The sequence below is a fragment of the Acanthochromis polyacanthus genome, chromosome 19 (assembly GCF_021347895.1).
Source record: "Acanthochromis polyacanthus isolate Apoly-LR-REF ecotype Palm Island chromosome 19, KAUST_Apoly_ChrSc, whole genome shotgun sequence".
NCBI classification, from domain to species: Eukaryota; Metazoa; Chordata; class Actinopteri; family Pomacentridae; genus Acanthochromis; species Acanthochromis polyacanthus.
Window position 1 is genome coordinate 10,190,905 of NC_067131.1, and position 18,987 is coordinate 10,209,891.

Below are 18,987 nucleotides of genomic sequence, written 5' to 3' on the forward strand. Positions count from 1 at the left end.
TTTTTTTTTGCAGCAAGAATGTACAGGTGTGGGGTTCCATGGTGTAATGGTTAGCACTCTGGACTCTGAATCCAGCAATCTGAGTTCAAGTCTCGGTGGAACCTAGCTTTCGAGCAGACATAAAGAATTAATACAGTAAAATTGTGTACTCTCCAATACACTAAATACTGAGCCTGTCATTCTGTTGTGTGGTAGTGTTGTCATGTTCTCTTCCAAAAGAAGTTTCATGACATTTTGGGATCCGGTCTACAACTTCAGAATTTGATCTGCCCTCCTGAGCTTTGCCACAAATCTTAATTTCAGTGAACTTTTTTTATGTGAACACATTTCAAGTAAATGGACAACCAAATGACAGTGAACACAAAGTGGCAAGTGTGTGTCCTATTATATTATTCGTGAACGTGACTACTCATGGTGTTGTAATTTTATTTTATTTTTTGCAGCAGAAATGTGCAGGTGTAGGGTTCCATGGTGTAACGGTTAGCACTCTGGACTCTGAATCCAGCAATCTGAGTTCAAATCTCAGTGGAACCTGACTTTATAGCAGACATAAAGAATGCATGCAGTAAAACACTGTGCTCATCAATACAGTACATAACAAGTGCCAGTTTGCCATTCTGTTGTGTGATAGTGTTGTCATGCACTCTTCCACCATGTAGTCCACACCTGATGTTTGCCAACCTAATTCTTCAGTAGCATTTATGTTAGGAGCGACACACCTCAACTAATTCTTTATCTGACACATAATCACTATTATTTTCAGTGTAACATTAATTCACAAGTAATATCCATGGGAACTAAAAAAAAAATTGAGAAATTAATACATTTATTTTTGTCTTTAACTCCTTCCACTGACAAAATCAGATTTCATATGTATATACTCGAAGGCTGATATATGTATTGTGGGTTTGTTTGTTTTTTTTAATGTTGGTTGGCTGTCACAAGGGGTTCCATGGTGTAATGGTTAGCACTCTGGACTTTGAATCCAGTGATCTGAGTTCAAATCTCGGTGGAACCTAACTTCATAGCAGACACAAAGAATACATCCAGCATGTTTCAGTAAAACTTAGGCTTTCATCGTAGCACTCCATAGTGAGTGCCTCTTTACCATATAATGGTGTCTTCATGCATGCTTCCTTAAAAAGCAGTAATCTCGCCATCGCTTCACTTTACAATCAATTGAAATACAAGGACAACCAAATTACGGTGAATACAAAATGGCAAGTGTGTGTCCTCCCTTATTATTCTGTTGTCTATTGGAAGATTATGACAGTTTGAACTTTTTTCCAGCAAAACATTATAGCTGTGTTGTTCCATGGTGTAACGGTTAGCGCTCTGGATTCTGAATCCAGCAATCTGAGTTCAAATCTCAGTAGAACCTGATTTCATAGCAGACATACAGTGAAATTATGTGCTCTCCAATACACTATGTAGTGAGTTTGCCATTCTGCAGTGTGACAGTGTTCTCATGTACTCTTCCAAAAGAAGTTTAGTGAAATTTCGTGATCTGGTTTACAACTTCAGAATTTGATCTTCCTTCTTGAGTTTTGCCACAAATCTGAAAATCCTAATTTCAGTGAACTGCTTTTATGTGAACACATTTCAAATAAATGGACAACCAAATGACAGTGAATACAAAATGGCAAGTGTGTCCATCCATCCATCTATGCTCTATTCACCGCTTTATCCTCACTAGGGTCGCTGGAGCCTATCCTAGCTGACTCTGGCGAAGGCAGGGGACACCCTGGACAGGTCGCCAGTCTGTCGCAGGGCTACATGTACAGACGAACAATCACTCTCACATTCACACCTATGGACGATTTAGAGTACTCAGTCAACCTCAGCATATTTTTGGACTGTGGGAGAAAGCCGGAGTACCCGGAGAAAACCCACACATGCACAGGGAAAACATGCAAACTCCATGCAGAAAGATCCCAGGCCCACCCCGGCATTTAAAACCAGGGATCTTCTTGCTGCAAGGCAAAAGTGCGAGCCACTACTCCACTGAGCAGCCCTGGCAAGTGTGTGTCCTACCATATTATTCTCTTGTAAAGAGAAATACTCATGGTGATGGAAAATTATGACAGTTTGAACTTTTTCCAGCAACATATTACAGATGTAAGGTTCCATGGTGTAACGGTTAGCACTCTGGACTCTGAATCCAGCAATCCGAGTTCAAATCTCGGTGGAACCTGACTTTATAGCTCTTCCAAGACAAGCTTCGTGGAATTTTGGCATCCGGTCTACAACTTCAGAATTTCATCTGCCCTCTTGAGCTTTGCCACAAATCTTAATTTCAGTGAACTGTTGTTATGTGAACACATTTCAAGTCCATGGACAAACAAACAAACAAACAAGGGATAGAAGAAGAATAGTTAATGCACTGAATGGCAGCTAGAATGGCATAAAGCCAGCAATTTACTTTAAAAAAAAGAAACCCCAGATCATCCTTGTAAGATTTACAGTGAATGAACTGTTTATATAACAGCAATGTAGCCCCATACTGGTGATTTATTAGAGAACTTGTTCTGTATTTTAATCGTGGTGACAAAAATAAAATATCCTGCAGTCAAACACTGAATTCTGTCAACAGTTATCAGTCATCAGACACTACATTCCTATCATCTCTATCACATAACTTTAGATGTAACTCTGTGTTATTCCAATAATCTTTTATGTGAAATGTATTTAATAAATTAAACCCGGTTTTGATTATTAAATCAACGTCGTGTGAAAAATTGAAAGTGTTTTTTCTGCTATTGAGGTTCCATGGTGTAATGGTTAGCACTCTGGACCTGAAATTAAGCAGCTGTTGAAATTATTATTTATTTCTGACAGGCTCCTAATTAGGTTCTAATTACTTTATTAGAAAATATAATGGCCAATTGTCTTCATGTAAAGTCATCAATGAAAAATGTTAGCATCCTTATGTGAAAAACCCATGAACAAGTCTTGATGCTTGAAGAATCAGATGAGTATTATATGGATGTGGAAAGTCAATATTTGCATACGGAAATAATATTTCACAGCCACTTGGTTGTCAAAAAAAGTAAAAAAAAAAAAAAGTGTTATTATTTCTTAGTATCCCCTCTTTTCCTTGGGAACTTGGGCCAAAATGAAAGCTTGCAAAATTCTTAGGCATAGAGTGATAGAGACAAAATCACAAATGAAGATATTGATTCTGCAGGCCTTAACTCCTCAGTGCTGCCTAAGAAAATCTTTAAAATGTCATCATTGCAGGAACTCATGTTCACTAAGCAACTCAAAATCAATCCTGAATTCAGACTGAGACTAGGAACTGCTTTGTAAATCACTTTGTGTGTGTGTTTAGGAATCAATCAGTCAAGGGTTTAAGGTTGATCTGTCAAAGGTTGGTGTCGTAGTGGCATCTCCCACTCTCATCATGTCTGTGAATGCAGCATTACAAGTGTCAGCTAATATTAAATGTACTGTACCGCTTAAAATAGCTGAGAATTGCAAATAAATATAATATGAATCCTCCTCAGTCTGTTCTAAATTGCCATGTTTGTTGACATTCATAGTCAGGATGGCCGAGCGGTCTAAGGCGCTGCGTTCAGGTCGCAGTCTCCCCTGGAGGCGTGGGTTCGAATCCCACTTCTGACATCTGTTATTTTCAAAGTAATTGCACAGTTTGACGTTTCGTTTGCGTCCAGAAATATTTCGTATTAATAATTGCATGTATTATGAGTGTCTAAATGAGCAAATAACATTTGCACAAATCTAGCATCTCTGGTGTCTTTTTTTGTTGTTGTTTTTTGTCTGTTTGGGTGCCCATTGTGTCTGTACATATTAGCTGGTCTGGTTATGGTAATAAATGCAGGAATTGCTATACTACATTGATTGATAGAAGATTAAGTATGTGGAGAGTGAATATTACATTAATAAACTTTCCCAGCCAGGATAAAATAAAGCTAACAATATACATTAAATACTGAAATGGTGTCAGATTCTGTATCATTTCCAAATCAGAATCAGCTTCATTGGTTGAGTGTGTGACCACATACAAGGAATTTGACTCTCTCGCATTTACTACTTTCAGTTTACTTACATAAAATATACCATGTGTATTTAAATAACAGTTTACAGATACAATTTTAAATACTTTCAATCTATTTTAGTGAAAAATGTATTATTATTAATTATTTTAATATTGGGACCTGATATACATGAAGTAGGTTGGTAGCATTGTGGGAATGAAATTTAATTTAAGCATGTATGTGATATACAGTATCTATATTATATACAGTATATACAGTGTTTCAAGGTAGAATTTCAACTGGAAAAGCTGTTTTATTCAGTTTTTTTTTAAATTTATGAATATAGAATGAGTGGGGAAAAAATACCAAGCAAATGAAATAAAACTGTGAACAGAAGTTTATAAAACAATATAAGTAATTTAAATTGAACATATGTGTGATATTTATTTTATTTTAATTTATTTTTTAGGCTGTGTAGAGCAGCTCGCCTACGTCATCATTCAGTCAACCAATCAGCGCAACAGGCTGTGAGCCAAACACGGAAGCACCACAGACGACTGTGACAGGAAAAGTTAATGTTCTTCTTGTGGCAAATAAATGACTCTTAAACATTGATCCGTTTGAGAACTGTTTCAAAAACAGGAACGCTGGATCACATCATTTGTTCTAAAATGCAGTTCTTGTGGTTTCGCGTCGCAGTACCGCTTTGTTTTGCGGTTTTGTCGATTATTGTCGCCATCAATGGACAAGGTACGTGTGTTGACTAGGATGGAGATGAGTCTTTTAAATGATGGGAGATTCCTTTAAACTATCCTACTTACACAGCTGTGTGCAGTTTGTCTGTAATGACTGTAGATGAAACATATAACGGTGTAATGTTGTGTAACAGCGCCCCCAACGGTCTCCTCTGTGCTTTTTGTTTATCTTGTGTAACCACGGCTCTTCCCACCAGCCATGCCGTCCCCTCTGCCCACCGCCGTCGGTATCTGCTCCTTGGCCGGGATGGCGCTCATCTGGAGGGACATGAGCGCGAAGATGAAGGGTGGGAACCGGACGATAGGCAGTCTGTTCAGCCAGTATCTCGCCGTGAAGGCAGTGGGTTGGCTGGGCAGACGGCAGAGAAGGAAACTTGAAGCCGACACGCTCAAGGTGAAGCAGGTCCAGGAGGAGACTCTGCTGATGCGTTTGCGTAAAAACGCGAACACATGTTATGGAAAGCAGTACGACTTCAGCTCAGTTAAAGGTAACGAAAGAAATAGGTCGTGTTCATGAGCAGTAGACGAGTGCACATGTGTAGTCTCTCACTGTTCCTGTATTGGGAACACCAGATTTAGCTCCAGAGAAACAGTGATGTAACGTTATGTATAGTGTATATAATGTGTACAGACGGTGACAAATTAAAGGAAAACCTGGAGTATTGACCTCTGTCATGAGGGAATCAGGTGGCTCTGTTGGGCTGTGAGGAGGTTTGGATCCTCTTGTTTCCTTTACAGGGAAAAATCGTTGCAAATGAATAGAAAGTTTGCTCTGAGTGATCACTTTTATCCTATGATGATGGTCTCTTCCAACATGATAAGCCTTCTAACGACATGAGGCGATTCTGAATGGAATCAACCCCCAGATTTCAACCCAACTGAACCCTTACGAGACATTTTGCCAGTAGGGGCAAGACCGATTTGTGGCACTGGCAGCTAGCAGTGACACTTTTTGTGGCACCGCCGCGGTGCCACGGTTAATCCCACTGTGCAGTGACACTTTTTGTGGCACCGCTGCCGTGCCACGGTTAATGCCACTGTTTGGACGAGATGCCACTGCCGCAGCGGCATTTCCAGTGGCCTCTGGAGATGCCAGCAGAGGTGCCACGGTTAATGTCACTGTTTAGGCCCTGAACAGTGGCATTAACCGTGGTATCCCCTAAACTTTAGGGGATACCACGGTTAATGCCACTGTGAGGTGCCACAGTTAATGCCACGGTCTGGTAGAGATGCCACATTTTAAGCCAGTAGGCTACTTTTACCGCTGTTTGGACGAGATGGACGGTTAATGTCACTCTTTTGGGGAGATGCCACTACTACTACTAGACCCACCCTGGCAGAGAATTAATTTCGTTGCTGTGGGTTGTCTAGCACAGTGGTTCTCAACCCTGTTCCTCAGGACCCCATGTCCTGCATGTTTTAGATGCTTCCCTGCTCCAACACACCTGATTCAAATGATCAGCTCGTCATCAAGCCTCTGCAGAAGCCTGATAACGAGCTGATCATTTGAGTCAGGTGTGTTGGAGCAGGGAAGCATCTAAAACATGCAGGACATGGGGTCCTGAGGAACAGGGTTGAGAACCACTGGTCTAGCGCGGCTGGGCTAGCAGACTGGTGTAATGTGAAACAAATTCATCTTCAGTTCTCTTGAAATAGGCTATTTTATTTCCATTTTCATTCAGGTGTTACACATATTGTGTGGATTGTCACCAGAAAATATGTTTACTAAAACTGTTTGAAATAACTTGTCTGTGTGCTTTCTTGATTATTACAGCCTTTACCAGGTGTGGGTTACAACTGCCACAAAGATGCCACAGCTGATGTTGCTTTTTGGGAAAGATGCCAGGGATGTAAACATGATACATGAATAAAAGCATATAAACAATTGTGCTACAATTTTGAGGAACAATTTTACAATTTATATATTCTACATATCTAAGTCTACTTCTGTAGACTTTGACTTGGTCTGACTGTACCGTTACTGGACTGTCATGTCTTATGCTGTTTATCTTTCAGTTACATCTTTCAATCATGCATTTTGCCTCAGGTTTTGAAAGTAATATGTTGCCAAAATATGTTTCTTGTAGAGACCACAGATCCAGACATGTCATGCTCACAGTGTCAGTACATTAAACCAATCAGCCTTGAAACCAGCCTTCTGGTTCTTCTGGTATATTGCACAAAGAAGAAGGTATTTTAGGTGTTAATTAGCCTAGTCTTAACAGGTGATAGAGATCACAACATGCTTGATTTTTCGGCTTACTTTCACCCCATTCCGTCGATGCTAACCATTGTAAATCCTGTTGAAAGTTTTTCAGCCAATCACAAGAACGTGTGGAATTTCACGTGTAATTTATTGCTCGTCCCACCTATTTGCTATTGGCTACTACTGGCCATAACAATCGCTGTGTTACGGAAGTAGATACGCATGCGCACTCACGTACTGCTGAGTGAACTCCAGTCGATATCTATGGATAGCAGGCAGGCCGGGCGGCGTACCCATAGATACCGGTGGAAGAGTGGCGTACCGCCAGCAGATCTTTTCCCGGAACTGCGTTCCGCCACCAGATCTTTTGCCGGTACGCAGTTCCGGACCGTTCCGGCTTACTTTCACCCCTGGTGGCATCTCCCTCAGACAGCGGAATAAACCATGGCATCTCGCCCAAACAGCGGTAAAAGTACTGGCATTAACCATGGCATGTTCCCTGAACAGTGGCATTAACCGTGGCATCTCTGCTGGCATCTCCAGAGGCCACTGGAAATGCCGCTGCGGCAGTGGCATCTCACCCAAACCGTGGCATTAACCGTGGCACCGCAGCGGTGCCACAAAAAGTGTCACTGCTCGCTGCCAGTGCCACAAATCGGACCTGCTGTCTCTCCATTTTGGACTAACATGTTAGACAGTATTCTCCACCACCATCATCAACACACTAAATGTCAGATCAAATTTGTGACTTTTGCACAAGGTTGAAATTATCCCTCTCCTTTAACAGCAAAGATTAATTAGAAAATGAAGAATTGTGTAATCATCATGCATGTCCATTAGACCATACTCTCCTGGGTATCAGATTCCTGCTGTGGAAAAACTCTATGTATTAACCCTCCTGTTGTCTTCATTTCGGGCACCAAAATTTGTTTCCTTGTCTGAAATGTCATCAAGTATCTAATAAAACCTTCTTGAAGTCAGGGGTGATGTCTTGACAACCCCAGACCCTTACTGTCATATACAACACAATATAGCCGGTCATCACAGTTGTGGTGCAGAAACTGGTATACCATAAAATGATGGGGGGGGAAAAAAAAAGGTTTCTAAAGTTCTGACGATTTCTAAAAACTGGATGTTTATGGATGTTTTTCAGACAGTGATGGCTTCCGGGCATGTCACCCCATCACCACCTATGAACACTATCAAGACCTCATCAAACGAATCGCAGCCGGCGAGGAAAAAGTGATTATCGCTGAGAAGCTGCTGATTCTGGCCATGACCTCAGGGACGTCAGGACAGAGCTCCATGCTGCTCAGCACAAAAGACACCAACACTGAGTTCTTCCTGCAGGTGAAGCCGCTGCTTGATGATGATGATGATGATCTGTTTTCCTGGTAACACCATTTGTGTTGTGGATGTAAATGTTCATACCAGTACTAATGTGTTTCCATCAGGGAGTGGCTGTGTGTTTAGAGGTAATGCGACAGGCATTCCCTGAGACCGACAGCCTTCAGCGCACCACCAAGTTCTTCTACACGCCAATTTTTCGCCAGTCTGAATCTGGAATTCCCATCGGACCAAACTCATCCACACCAGCCTCTTCCCGCCACATGCTCAACCTTTACACAACTCCAGCGCCTGCTTTCGAGGTAGAACCAACTAATCAGCTCTTTGTTTATGTACTTGTCAAGTCAAATTCATTGTCAAAGCACATTTACAACAACAGGGGTCGAAAGAAAGTGCTGTACAATTATATATAACAACCTATAAGACTCAAGCACAATGAAGACAAGAAAAATCTGAATAAAAACACAATAAAATTATGAAAAAGGAAAGAAGTCACTCCAAGTTTTTTTTTTTTTTTTTTAAAGTTCAGCACTTCTTAGGCTTGTAACACTTCTAGTGTTGTATTTTATATAGAATTATTTCCAAAGGATGACAATGTTCTCTGTCTCTTTAGGTTCCCAGTGAGAAGGACACTCTGTACCTGCACCTTCTGTTTGCTCTGAAAGATCCCAGTGTGGGAACGCTGGAGTCCAACTTTGCCTCCACCGTTTTCTATGCCTTCAGTGCCTTACAGGTACATGTCATTAAAACACATTAGTTCCTTTTACTCCTTTGATATTTTGTGTCGCATATACGTCATTTCTCAGTGACAAGACACATCAAAAGTAGAATATTATGGGAAATGTTACTGAAAATAGAGATGTATGTTTTTATTATTTACATCCATTCAAACATTTAATGATTTTTTTTTCTGAAATATAACTTCCTCTTAATTTCTAGAAAGCTGTCTTAAAATTTTTAAACATCAAATTTTCATTCAGTAGATTGTCGATTTGGTGCTTTACTGCAGTATCCTTCCTGCACGCCTGCTTTCTGCCTCACCGGCACATTATCGTACAAAGTGGGATGAAATCTTGAGTCAGGTGTCAAGCATCCACTGACCAAAAAAGTTCTGTTAATTTGTTTCATGAATAAAGGATTAGGAAAGTAATTTCCACCTAACGTGCTGCGTATCCCCCAGGATCGTTGGCAGGAGCTGGTTGAGGACATTGAACAAGGCAAAGTCAGCGGCGCTCTGTCTCTGGAGCCCCGAGTGAGAACCAGGCTGGAAGCTCTAATGAAGCCAGACCCAGAGAGGGCTGCTCAGCTCCGGGCCCACTTCCAGGAAGGCTTCGGGGGGATTGCCAGGCGACTGTGGCCTCACCTTCACCTGGTGCTGGCGGTGGACTCGGGCTCCAATCAGATCTACGGGGAAATGCTGAGGGAGAACTACTGCAAGGGAGTGCCTTTCTACTCGCCTTTCTACGCTGCTACTGAAGGTAGGAACCAGGACTGACGCCACGCCCACACTGTCACATTTTACAGATCATTAACTCTTTCATCAAAAATAGCAATTGGTCCATTAATTATTATTGACACCAGCCAACAGATGCACCTTAGAAACAAGAACAGGAAAATAAATGAAAGGCATAACCAAACATTGGACCAATAAAAGTAGTCCAACTCCTTCTCTGGATGTTGACTAAACCCCTAAAATCATATCTATGTTCATCTAAATTACATATTTAGATGTTTCTTTTAACATTAAAAATATTCCTTCTTTGGAATGAGTGTATCTATGAATGTCCATATCTAGCTTGAGCATGTCTGCTCACACACAGTAAATCTATTTAATGTTGCACAATGGCAAGTTTTTGATACTGGAGTAATCGAGCGCAACATGTTGGAGTCATGACCCAATTCTGAAGAAGAGGAGGAAAGTGTATAGGGTCATCTACAAGTTGATGTATCGGAATAGTCATGTAGTCATGTATAGCTTTCTACAGCAATAGTAACATGAAGGTAATAGTTAATGTCAGTCTTCAGCTTGACTATTTTATGAAACAAGTTGTGGCATTTTAAGATTGAACAAATGATAGAAATAGACAAATAAGATGAGTGAATCAAATTTAAGAGCTAACAAAGATAAGATCGGAAGACCTAACATCTCAACTGAAGTTAAGAGTACAACTAAATAATCCTGTGGAAAGCGGCAACCCAACTGAAGCCTATGGAGCCCATATAAGGCATAAGACAGGAAGTTCGTGCCCTGTCTTTGTCTGCTCTCGTGAGTTGAAACCAAGGGCACACTGAGCCAGGCAAGAATAATGCCAACCTAGCAGAAATAGAAAAAGAGGAGGTGGTCCAACTTGTGGTAAGATTACTGGGTCTTAAGATGATGGCTTGTGGCTTTTCCAAAACGGAAGAGGAGCATTTAGAAGAAGTTTGCATTGGTCTTAAAGAGGAAGTAACACTTTGTGTAGTTAGTTAAAATCTCGAGATTTTGCTCATGTTTGTTCTTCCGGCCTCTGTATGTAATAGATATTATTAACATCAGACTCTGAAGGCTGCTTGAAGATTCTTTCTTGAAAGTTTTTTGAAGACTCCAACTTTTGATCCAGAATTGATTTTTGACGATGCGTGTGACAAAGCTGCCTGACCATCGCTGGCTCTCAGCAGAGCCAGCGATGGTCTCTTTGAAAGCCTCTCTCGGTCAGCAGGGCACTGACAACGACCTGCAGGGTGCGACGACGGGCCAGGTGGTATTGAGTCACAACAAACATCTAAGAATATGTTGCTAATGTTAGATAAACGCTCACAATCTCTACTGTTGCAACAGAACAAGTCTCTTTTTTTTGCTCTTTCCTCTAATACAAAAAGTCTCACCTTACAGGTTGATGGGATTGGTTTCTTAGGTTTGTTATGCATAAAATTGTCCTTGGTGCTCTGCTGTGCCAGGGGGATAATGCTCAGCTACTGCACTGACTGCTCACTTCACTCGTTATGTGTCTCCCAGCTTATAAAAACAACATTAGAACAGGCTGACAAGGTGCATTAAAGGGAATTTTTATAAGCACTTGTGTTTACAAGTATGTGCCTCATATATATTCAGCATTTGCTCTAATTGTGTATTTGGGCCCCTGCAGGTTTAATAGGGGTGAACCTGTGGCCTCAGGAGCTAAACAGACGCTACCTGCTGTGTCCTCGCTCGATGTTCTGTGAGTTCCTGCCAGAGAGCAGCCTGGAGGACGAGACGCCTCAAACTCTGCTGATGGAGGAGGTGAAGGAGGGAGACAGCTACGAGCTCGTTATCACAAACGCTTCAGGACTTTTCAGGTCTGGTTTCATTCTTAAGGAAAAAGGAAAACTGTGCTTTTATGACTTGGCAGCTCAATAAAGAGTATTTTAGTATGTTTTTATTGAGTAAATACCTTAAAATATAGCAAACAATGAACTATTTAACCATCGTGTTGTCTTGCGGGTCAAAATTGACCCACTTTGAAGTTTGAAAATGTGGAAAAAATATATATTTTCACAGTGAAACTTCTGATGTCCACATTTTCAACATTTTTGGGAAAATTTGAACATTTTTGGTGGGGAAAAAAAGAAATGTTAAAAATATTTCTTAAGAACATTCACACAAAAAAATCAGCCAAAAATTTTGGTTGATTTTTCTTCTAAGAAAATATTAGAAGTTTTACTGATATATATGTAATCATTTTAGATATTTTTAGGATTTTTATAGAAGATTTTTTCTTATTTTTTTTTAATATTTACAAGAATTTTCTTGCCACATTTGTTTTTAAAAAAAATAAAACTTTTAAGGGAAATTTTTAAGGAATTATTGGAATTTTCTTCCTAAAGATTTTGCAAATTTTCAGAAATTTGGGGAATTTATTTGCTGAATGTTTGTATTTTTCAGACAAGAAAAAACATTTTTTTGGTGCCCGTTAATGAGGACAACAGGAGGGTTAATTAGAATATGTCCTTTTGGCAGGGTATGCTGGCCACTATAATGTTTAAAATTTAGTTAAGCATAAATATGATTGTTCTTTTCATAGGAATTTTTTTTTGCCGTCAATCAGTCAAAGACCCAGCAAACTTTCTCTCTCTCATTTTTCGTGGCCTCCATGGTCAAAGGGTTGTTCAGTCTGATATAAAAGGTAATTACAAATTGAGTGAACCTCTGTCAACAAAAAGTTGTGCGAGTAAAATTATGCTCTGTAATTGCTTTGTGTCATCGGTGCGCTGATGTGGTTTCACCTGACTGCACTCCATCAAGAATGAGCTGCATCTCACAGAATAATAATCGAGATTTGTGCTCTGGCTCCATCAGACAGTGTGATATGTGATTAAAATTTAGCATCATAACTTACTAATGTGCATTGAATGTGTTGCATGAGTGACGCCGATATTCGCTGCGTTACAGATATCGCATCGGAGACATTGTGAAAGTAGTTGGATTCCACAACCAGTGTCCCATTGTGGAGTTTCAGTACAGGTACTGTGCTTGCAGGACTTATATTATTGTACTGTAAATATACAACATAGCTAAACATTTCCTTCTTGCTGCTGTCTCCTGTCAGACGGGGTCAGATGCTGAGCGTTCGAGGGGAGAAAGTGTCAGAGGCGTTGTTCCTCGATGCTCTAAAGAAAGCGGTTGCTCAGTGGCCCGGTGCTCAGCTGGTTGATTATTGCTGTGCTGAGAGTGGCATCTTGGGTAAGATATCTTGCTTTGTGCCTTTTCTTCACAGCAGAATTTGGATTCTGATACCGTAACTAGGCTCAAGAAGTCTTTTTTTTAATTTTATTGTGCTGTTGCAGGAGATTCAATAGGAGGCTCAGACCCTCATTACCAGGTGTTTATAGAACTGAAAGGTGTGAGGAATCTTTCAGAGGAGCAACGTTATAAGGTAAGACAACTCCTAATTTAAAGAAGTAAAGCGCATTGACTTGTTTTGTCCCAATAGTATCCAGCTTGGCTCAAAAAACAGCTAAATGAAAAGTATAAGTATACATTTCTATCCTGCAAACAACCCAATAGAGCACACAACACACAACACAAGTGATAAAAGATATGCAAAAAGAGCACAAAGTGCAACTAGAACTGTGAATATAAATAACTTTAACTGGTATGCAAACAAAAGGAAAACAAGAAGCACTGTTTCTTTCAGGAGTATGTATGCTTACCAGTGTGATGAGTGCAAGCAGGAAGCTCTTACAGAATTTATCAGTCGGAGCTTTAATGCCGCTTAAGCAGTTTTTGACTGAGGCGAGTGGCCTTGAAGAGCTTCAAAAGCCCTGCGTCTGCTCTCTGAAGTATAATGTTTCAGCCCCACAAACAAAAACAACAACAACAATTTGCGCCAATCTTTTTGAGCTCAAACAACTTCTAATGAAATTATGTTCAACCAACACACTACGCTGATTAGAGAAATTAGCTTTACACTAAAATCAAGTTAAATCTTTGAAAAAAAAAGTTTTTCCAACTGGTATATCCACACATTTTAAATTATTTTTTAGGAGTTGTGAGCATACATTTTTGAATTGGCAAATGTTTCAAAAAAAAAAGTTATTCTGGTGCTTGTAGGTAAAGGAGGGGACTTGAAATTCCAACCAGAAGGTGAAGAAAAATTTTGTTATGAAGCAAATTTCATTCACTTACCTCAACTTGAATTTGGTTTTCAATCAAATAATGCAGAAATTTGTTTCAATTACACATAATATTAGGTTGAAGCAATTACCAGCATTTTTTTTGTCAGTTCAAAACACCAAAATATCAGTAAGGGGTCAGAATCAGTAAATTAGATTTCTTTTTATTTTGTATCCATGTATTTCATTATATTTTGGGAATAGGCCCCTTGAGTTCCTTTTTAGAGTCATGTGTTGATGGTGTTGATGTGTGCTCAGCTGAGAGCACAAACACGACAGCATGTTTCTCGTCTATCATGAAGTCACTCTTTATTCTCTTTCTCTGGTTCCCGTCCTCTTTCCTCCCGTCCAGTTGGACATTTGCCTCCAGCAGGACTCGGCCGTTTATAAGTCCTTCCGTATCAAAGGCAGCATCGGACCAATGAGGGTGCAGCTGGTGGCTGAGGGTGCGTTCAAGGAACTTCGAAAGCAGATGATGGCCTTCTCAAACACCTCACCCAACACTTTCAAGATGCACCGTGTCCTGCGCAGGAAAGAATATGCCGATTTCCTCCTGGGAAAAACTGTTTCCTGAAATGAAGCGAAGCTTTTGGACTTCTGTGGTGAGCGCTGATGAAGTGAAATGTCTCCAGTCTTATCAGCTGTTCAAGAACGAGTTGATGAATTGTGCCTTTGGGAGCAACTCAAACAAAAAAACACAGCATCGTTCATTTTTGATTATTAAAATTGTACATTTGACTGTTATAATTTTTGAGAATATTTATAAAATTGTGTATAAAAAGCTGCAGTTTTGTTGGCAAACATTTTTCAGAACCTCATCTGGGTAGCATGACTTAAAAAATAAACCATTTTAGTTCACAGCATATACAGCAGTCGATGTGTCTTCTTCTAAAGAGGATTTCATTTCATTTACTTGTTACAACTATTTATGAGTGTAAAAGTGTTTCACAGTGGGGTTTTTGGCCATTCAAAGAAAAAGGAAAAGAAGATCTAAAATATTAAATGTGTTGATGTTTCTGGTAAAACATTTACTTTTCTACTGAGCATTAAAATATCACCCTTTCAATTGATACCATCTGGCATCACTGAAGGTCTCACCAACGCCACACTCTTATCATCCCATAAGTGCAGTCTCCAGTGGTGATTAAAATGACATTTGGCAAGATTTATGTCTAAAAATAAACTAAATGAGGCTGCAGTGTAACAGAAAAAAGCTTTCCAAACCTTATTTAGGAATGCAGATGGAGAGTTTTCACATAATCCACAACTTGCGGTCCATTTAGCAAAATGTGGACTTTAAAGTCCGTGATGTTTTATCTCTCGTCACTTTAGTGTCTTCTGCTACAGTCTGAAGTCTTCAGAGTTGGTTTGTTGGTGCTGAAATTCATATTTTTCTGACTTGCTTGTGACTTTTGTCTCTAGAACTGTTTTATCTCAGCAAGTTCTCCTTCCTAAATTATCATATTCATATTATGCAGCTTTCCTTCAGAGCCTCCCGCAGTGAGCTCCCAGTTTCAGCTCATGTTGAGTGCAGTGGACTTTTCAGACCAGAAGAGGTGGTTACTGGTAAGATTCACCACGCCATAGATGCTATCTGATGATTCCTGTGAAAGCAGGCAGCAGACAGAAGGTCAGTTTTCAGTTTCTGTCTGCTTTAACTCTTCACAAACTTCTCTTTTTCGTTCGGGCACACGATACCAGTAGCAGGACTTAGTGGGACACCACTAGAGGGAGCTGGTTTTATATGAAAGACTTCTATAAAAGGTTTTATTCATGTTGTGTGGTGCAGTTCATCTTAACTCCCTGTCTGTTTTAGCTAAGACACTGGATTATTGTTGCCTTCAGCTGAGTAAGTGGCCTCATAAGTCATCACAGGCAAATGGAAGCATTTTAGAAATTAAAATTAAGTGACGATCTTTTGTGACTTCAGATAATGGAGAGTATAGATGCATTACACTGATAAACCCCAACATCCTTATTCAATTCTGTGGTATATTTTTTATCTTTCCACACTTTGTATTATTATTATAGATAAACATAAAAGTTACCCTAAGGCTAATTTTTTCATCTCCAGTCCCATGGCAGGTGACAAAACTTCCACACTTTCACATGACAGTGCTATTAGACAAACCAGACCAAACACATCACATGAACACACACTTTGCCAGCCCCAGTAGTAAGTTTGGCAAATTCCAATCAAGGATATCAGGATTCCGATCAAAACTAATGTGTTAGAGTAAAAAAAGAACATACAGAATATAGTATCAGTGCTTGCTAAATTGAGGAGATTTTTCAATTTGACTTTAAAACTACTGATTCAACTCTGTCTGTATGTGGTCTTCTATCGAGGTGTGCCTTTCACAGAGAAAGCTGACCGGCCTCTAAGTATAAGAAAATAAGCATCTGAAGCCTGAACAAGCCCTTGTTAGATCCTGTCTTTGTAACACTTCGGTATTGTTGCATGCCTGGCTTCTCTCTTACAGGTCTCTCTGTTCGCAAAGTGGGCTAGTATTTTTAGTAACGTCCCATTTCAGCAGAGATTTGACACTGTTCTCGCTTCATTTTGACTTCATAAGGTGACAACCATATATGTGACGAGTTGCATGTTTTAACTGCAGATGAAGCGTAACTTACTGGATGAAAACTGAACATTTGGCCTGACAGAAGCTTGCAAACACATCCTACACAGAAGAAAATTAGGAGGAGTAGAGCAGGGGCCTACTTAAAAAATTCTGACCAAAAGATATTCAGAAGAGCTTTGAATGGGGCATGAAGGATTTTCACAGTCCAATATAATGACACCAGGAGCTGAAACTGTGCTTTCATTGTGTTTGTTTGTGTATTACAGAGTCTTATTTTCGTGGGTTTGTCTTCAGTAAGATGGCGTCTGTCTTCATCACGTGCCTGCGGGATTTCCAGGCACAGAAACACCCAGAGCTTGTGAGTCCACATCTGCTCACTCGCAAGTTAATTCAACGCGAACAGCCAAGATTTGAGAATGACAGACCTGAATTCTCAATGGGTTTGCTGAGGGAAGGAAGATGTGCTTAACTGAGTGAAGGGATGTTGCGTGCTGAGTGAATGATGCCGACCATGGAGCTTATCTATCTCGGAGTTTAAGTCCGGATTAAGGCGGTGGATTTTCATTGAAGATGGTAGATGAGAGTCCTTTTGTCAATATTAATAAACGTTTCATTCAGCGTCAAGCCTTCAAGCTCCACTTCCCAAAATAGTTTAGATAGATTTACTCTTATCAGGGTGTCTAGCAGCGGCCCTCATAAAGCAGAGAATTGTGGGAATTGTAGTTGGGATAATATTTCACCTGGGCATCTGTGCGTCACTCTGTCATATTAGACTGCCGAGTAGATAGTGAGCATGTTTAATGGATTAGCCTCTTTATTAGTGACAAGCAGAGATGGATGAACTACAAGAAGAAAGGACAATGAGAGGCCATTAAAAATAGAAAGCCGGGAATGGCTGCCAGGACTTGAAAAGGATCCGAGAGGGGGAACAATACTCTGTAACTGTCTGCGAGCCTGTCTTTTACTTTCACTGTCTTTCTTTTTCTACCCCTTTTATTTTTTGTACACATAATGATGATTTTTTTCACCTCTACTACCCACTGAATCCTTTAATTGTGTGTTTTTAATCACCTTTTCGCACCTGTATGTAAATGATTGGTGCCTTCTTTGCTTTACTGAAAGACAGAATTGATCAGAATCAGCACTTTTGCAGCATTTTGTTCTTCCTAATTTTAAAAACAACCACTTTGTTCATATGTGTTTGTGTATATGTCGAAGTATCCCTGAAAAGTTTAGCCTACAGAACATAAAACAGGAGTTATTATCCTTTACTGCATCTTTGACCTGGTTATTCTCTACTCAGAGGTCTGCAGTCGCTGCCAGTGCTGTCAGATCAAAACTGATATTTTACTTATTTTTCCCCGTAAATATTTCTTTTTTTTTTTTTTAATATTTCCAACTTACAAAACGCCCACACATCTACTGAATCTGCTCAACTTTTCCAAGATTACCACCACCCCCACAAGAAACTTGTAGATTTCCATTTCGTTTCTCATCATTTTTGTTTACTCGACTCCCACTTTGCATAAAGCTACATCCGATGCATGGGCTTGAAAATGCATCGTGAAGATCAGGCTCTTGTTTTCGCAGGTATCGAAACACATATTGAATTTTGTTACCGCGTGTTTTTGTGTTATTTGAATACACCCCTCCCAAAATATTGTGAACTGCTAATTGGAACGCGGAATTGATGGTGCTGAGAGTATGAAACATTTCAGAATGACATATTGTTGTTTGCAGGATTTGGCCTGTGTTTTCTTCTCGCTTCTATACGACTGCTGGTTTCATCCCTCGGCTCCATATGAATCACTGTGACAAAAAAGGAGCAATTGTGCTTCATAGCTGAGTAATACTCAGACCCTGTATACTGCTCAATACTGGTTGTATATTCTACAGAATCATCACAGTCTTCTACTTATTTTCTCACACTTCCTCCAAAGAACTGGAGCTATGTTAAAATTTACTAAATATAGAAACACAAAACTTCCTGCCAGCTATAATACAGACCTAATTTACTGATATACAGAGACAGAGAACAGATTGCCCCCAAAATAACCCCTACTCATCAGGTTTCTTGATGTAGTTCACAACAGTTAATATTTAATGACAATCACATTAATTAAATTAATAGCCAAGGGTCATCTTTCCCTAATTACTGCTACTCTAATGAGATTGATATTGAATAAAAAAAATTGCTTGGAAAATAGAATTCATATTTCTAAGAAGTACATTTGCTCTCTAGAGGTATTTTCCCTGCTGGCTTAAGCTGTGTGTTTGCTTGGGTCGAAGAGTTACGTTTGGTGTGTTTAGCATCAAGTTCTCGTGAAAAACATCTCCAGGCTTATCCGTTTAATCCGCTCTTAGCGGCTTTTATCCCAGAACCTTAAATCTCTGATGAGGATACTGTAGGGGCGGACAGCGACCAGATCCAACTAGAACCGACAAGTTTGGCCCAACAGTGCTCGAGG

The 18,987-nt window shown here is 39.9% G+C and overlaps 2 protein-coding genes and 5 non-coding genes across 8 annotated transcripts in view; 6 read left to right on the forward strand and 1 right to left on the reverse strand.

Moving 5' to 3' along the window:
• The window catches only part of LOC110949584 (protein phosphatase 1 regulatory subunit 1B-like), a 187,693-nt gene extending 177,226 nt beyond the window's left edge, over positions 1 to 10,467 (reverse strand). The window contains exon 1 of the mRNA XM_051939767.1: positions 10,434 to 10,467. Coding sequence (XP_051795727.1) covers positions 10,434 to 10,452 — 19 coding nt within the window. The 5' untranslated portion in view covers positions 10,453 to 10,467. The remainder of the gene's footprint in view (positions 1 to 10,433) is intronic.
• On the forward strand, positions 33 to 104 carry trnaq-cug (transfer RNA glutamine (anticodon CUG)). The gene has a single exon. It is a non-coding gene; the product is annotated as a tRNA-Gln (tRNA).
• Positions 463 to 534, forward strand: trnaq-cug (transfer RNA glutamine (anticodon CUG)). The gene has a single exon. It is a non-coding gene; the product is annotated as a tRNA-Gln (tRNA).
• trnaq-uug (transfer RNA glutamine (anticodon UUG)) lies at positions 947 to 1,018 on the forward strand. Its single transcript has one exon. It is a non-coding gene; the product is annotated as a tRNA-Gln (tRNA).
• Positions 2,123 to 2,194, forward strand: trnaq-cug (transfer RNA glutamine (anticodon CUG)). Its single transcript has one exon. It is a non-coding gene; the product is annotated as a tRNA-Gln (tRNA).
• Positions 3,542 to 3,624, forward strand: trnal-cag (transfer RNA leucine (anticodon CAG)). The gene has a single exon. It is a non-coding gene; the product is annotated as a tRNA-Leu (tRNA).
• ghdc (GH3 domain containing) lies at positions 4,534 to 14,800 on the forward strand. Of its 2 annotated transcripts, XM_022191707.2 has the most exons (11): positions 4,534 to 4,748; positions 4,951 to 5,241; positions 8,113 to 8,309; positions 8,414 to 8,608; positions 8,920 to 9,039; positions 9,487 to 9,784; positions 11,432 to 11,621; positions 12,715 to 12,786; positions 12,872 to 13,005; positions 13,110 to 13,198; positions 14,290 to 14,800. In XM_022191707.2, exons 1-11 carry the CDS (start codon positions 4,670 to 4,672, stop codon positions 14,509 to 14,511), a joined length of 1,887 nt encoding a protein of 628 aa, XP_022047399.1. In that variant the 5' UTR covers positions 4,534 to 4,669; the 3' UTR covers positions 14,512 to 14,800. The 2 variants fall into 2 exon arrangements, with proteins under 2 accessions (XP_022047399.1, XP_051795724.1); XM_051939764.1 differs by lacking the exon at positions 4,534 to 4,748 and having other exon boundaries at positions 4,906 to 5,241.
• Positions 14,801 to 18,987: the final 4,187 nt, after the last annotated feature.

What these genes read in the sequence shown, in the direction of transcription:
- ghdc (XM_022191707.2), top strand. Translation starts at nt 4,670, where the DNA reads ATGCAGTTCTTGTGGTTTCGCGTCGCAGTACCGCTTTGTTTTGCGGTT. An exon ending in CGACTTCAGCTCAGTTAAAG is followed by an intron (nt 5,242 to 8,112) that starts GTAACGAAAGAA and finishes GATGTTTTTCAG; the next exon opens with ACAGTGATGGCTTCCGGGCA. An exon ending in TGCTGAGAGTGGCATCTTGG is followed by an intron (nt 13,006 to 13,109) that starts GTAAGATATCTT and finishes GTGCTGTTGCAG; the next exon opens with GAGATTCAATAGGAGGCTCA.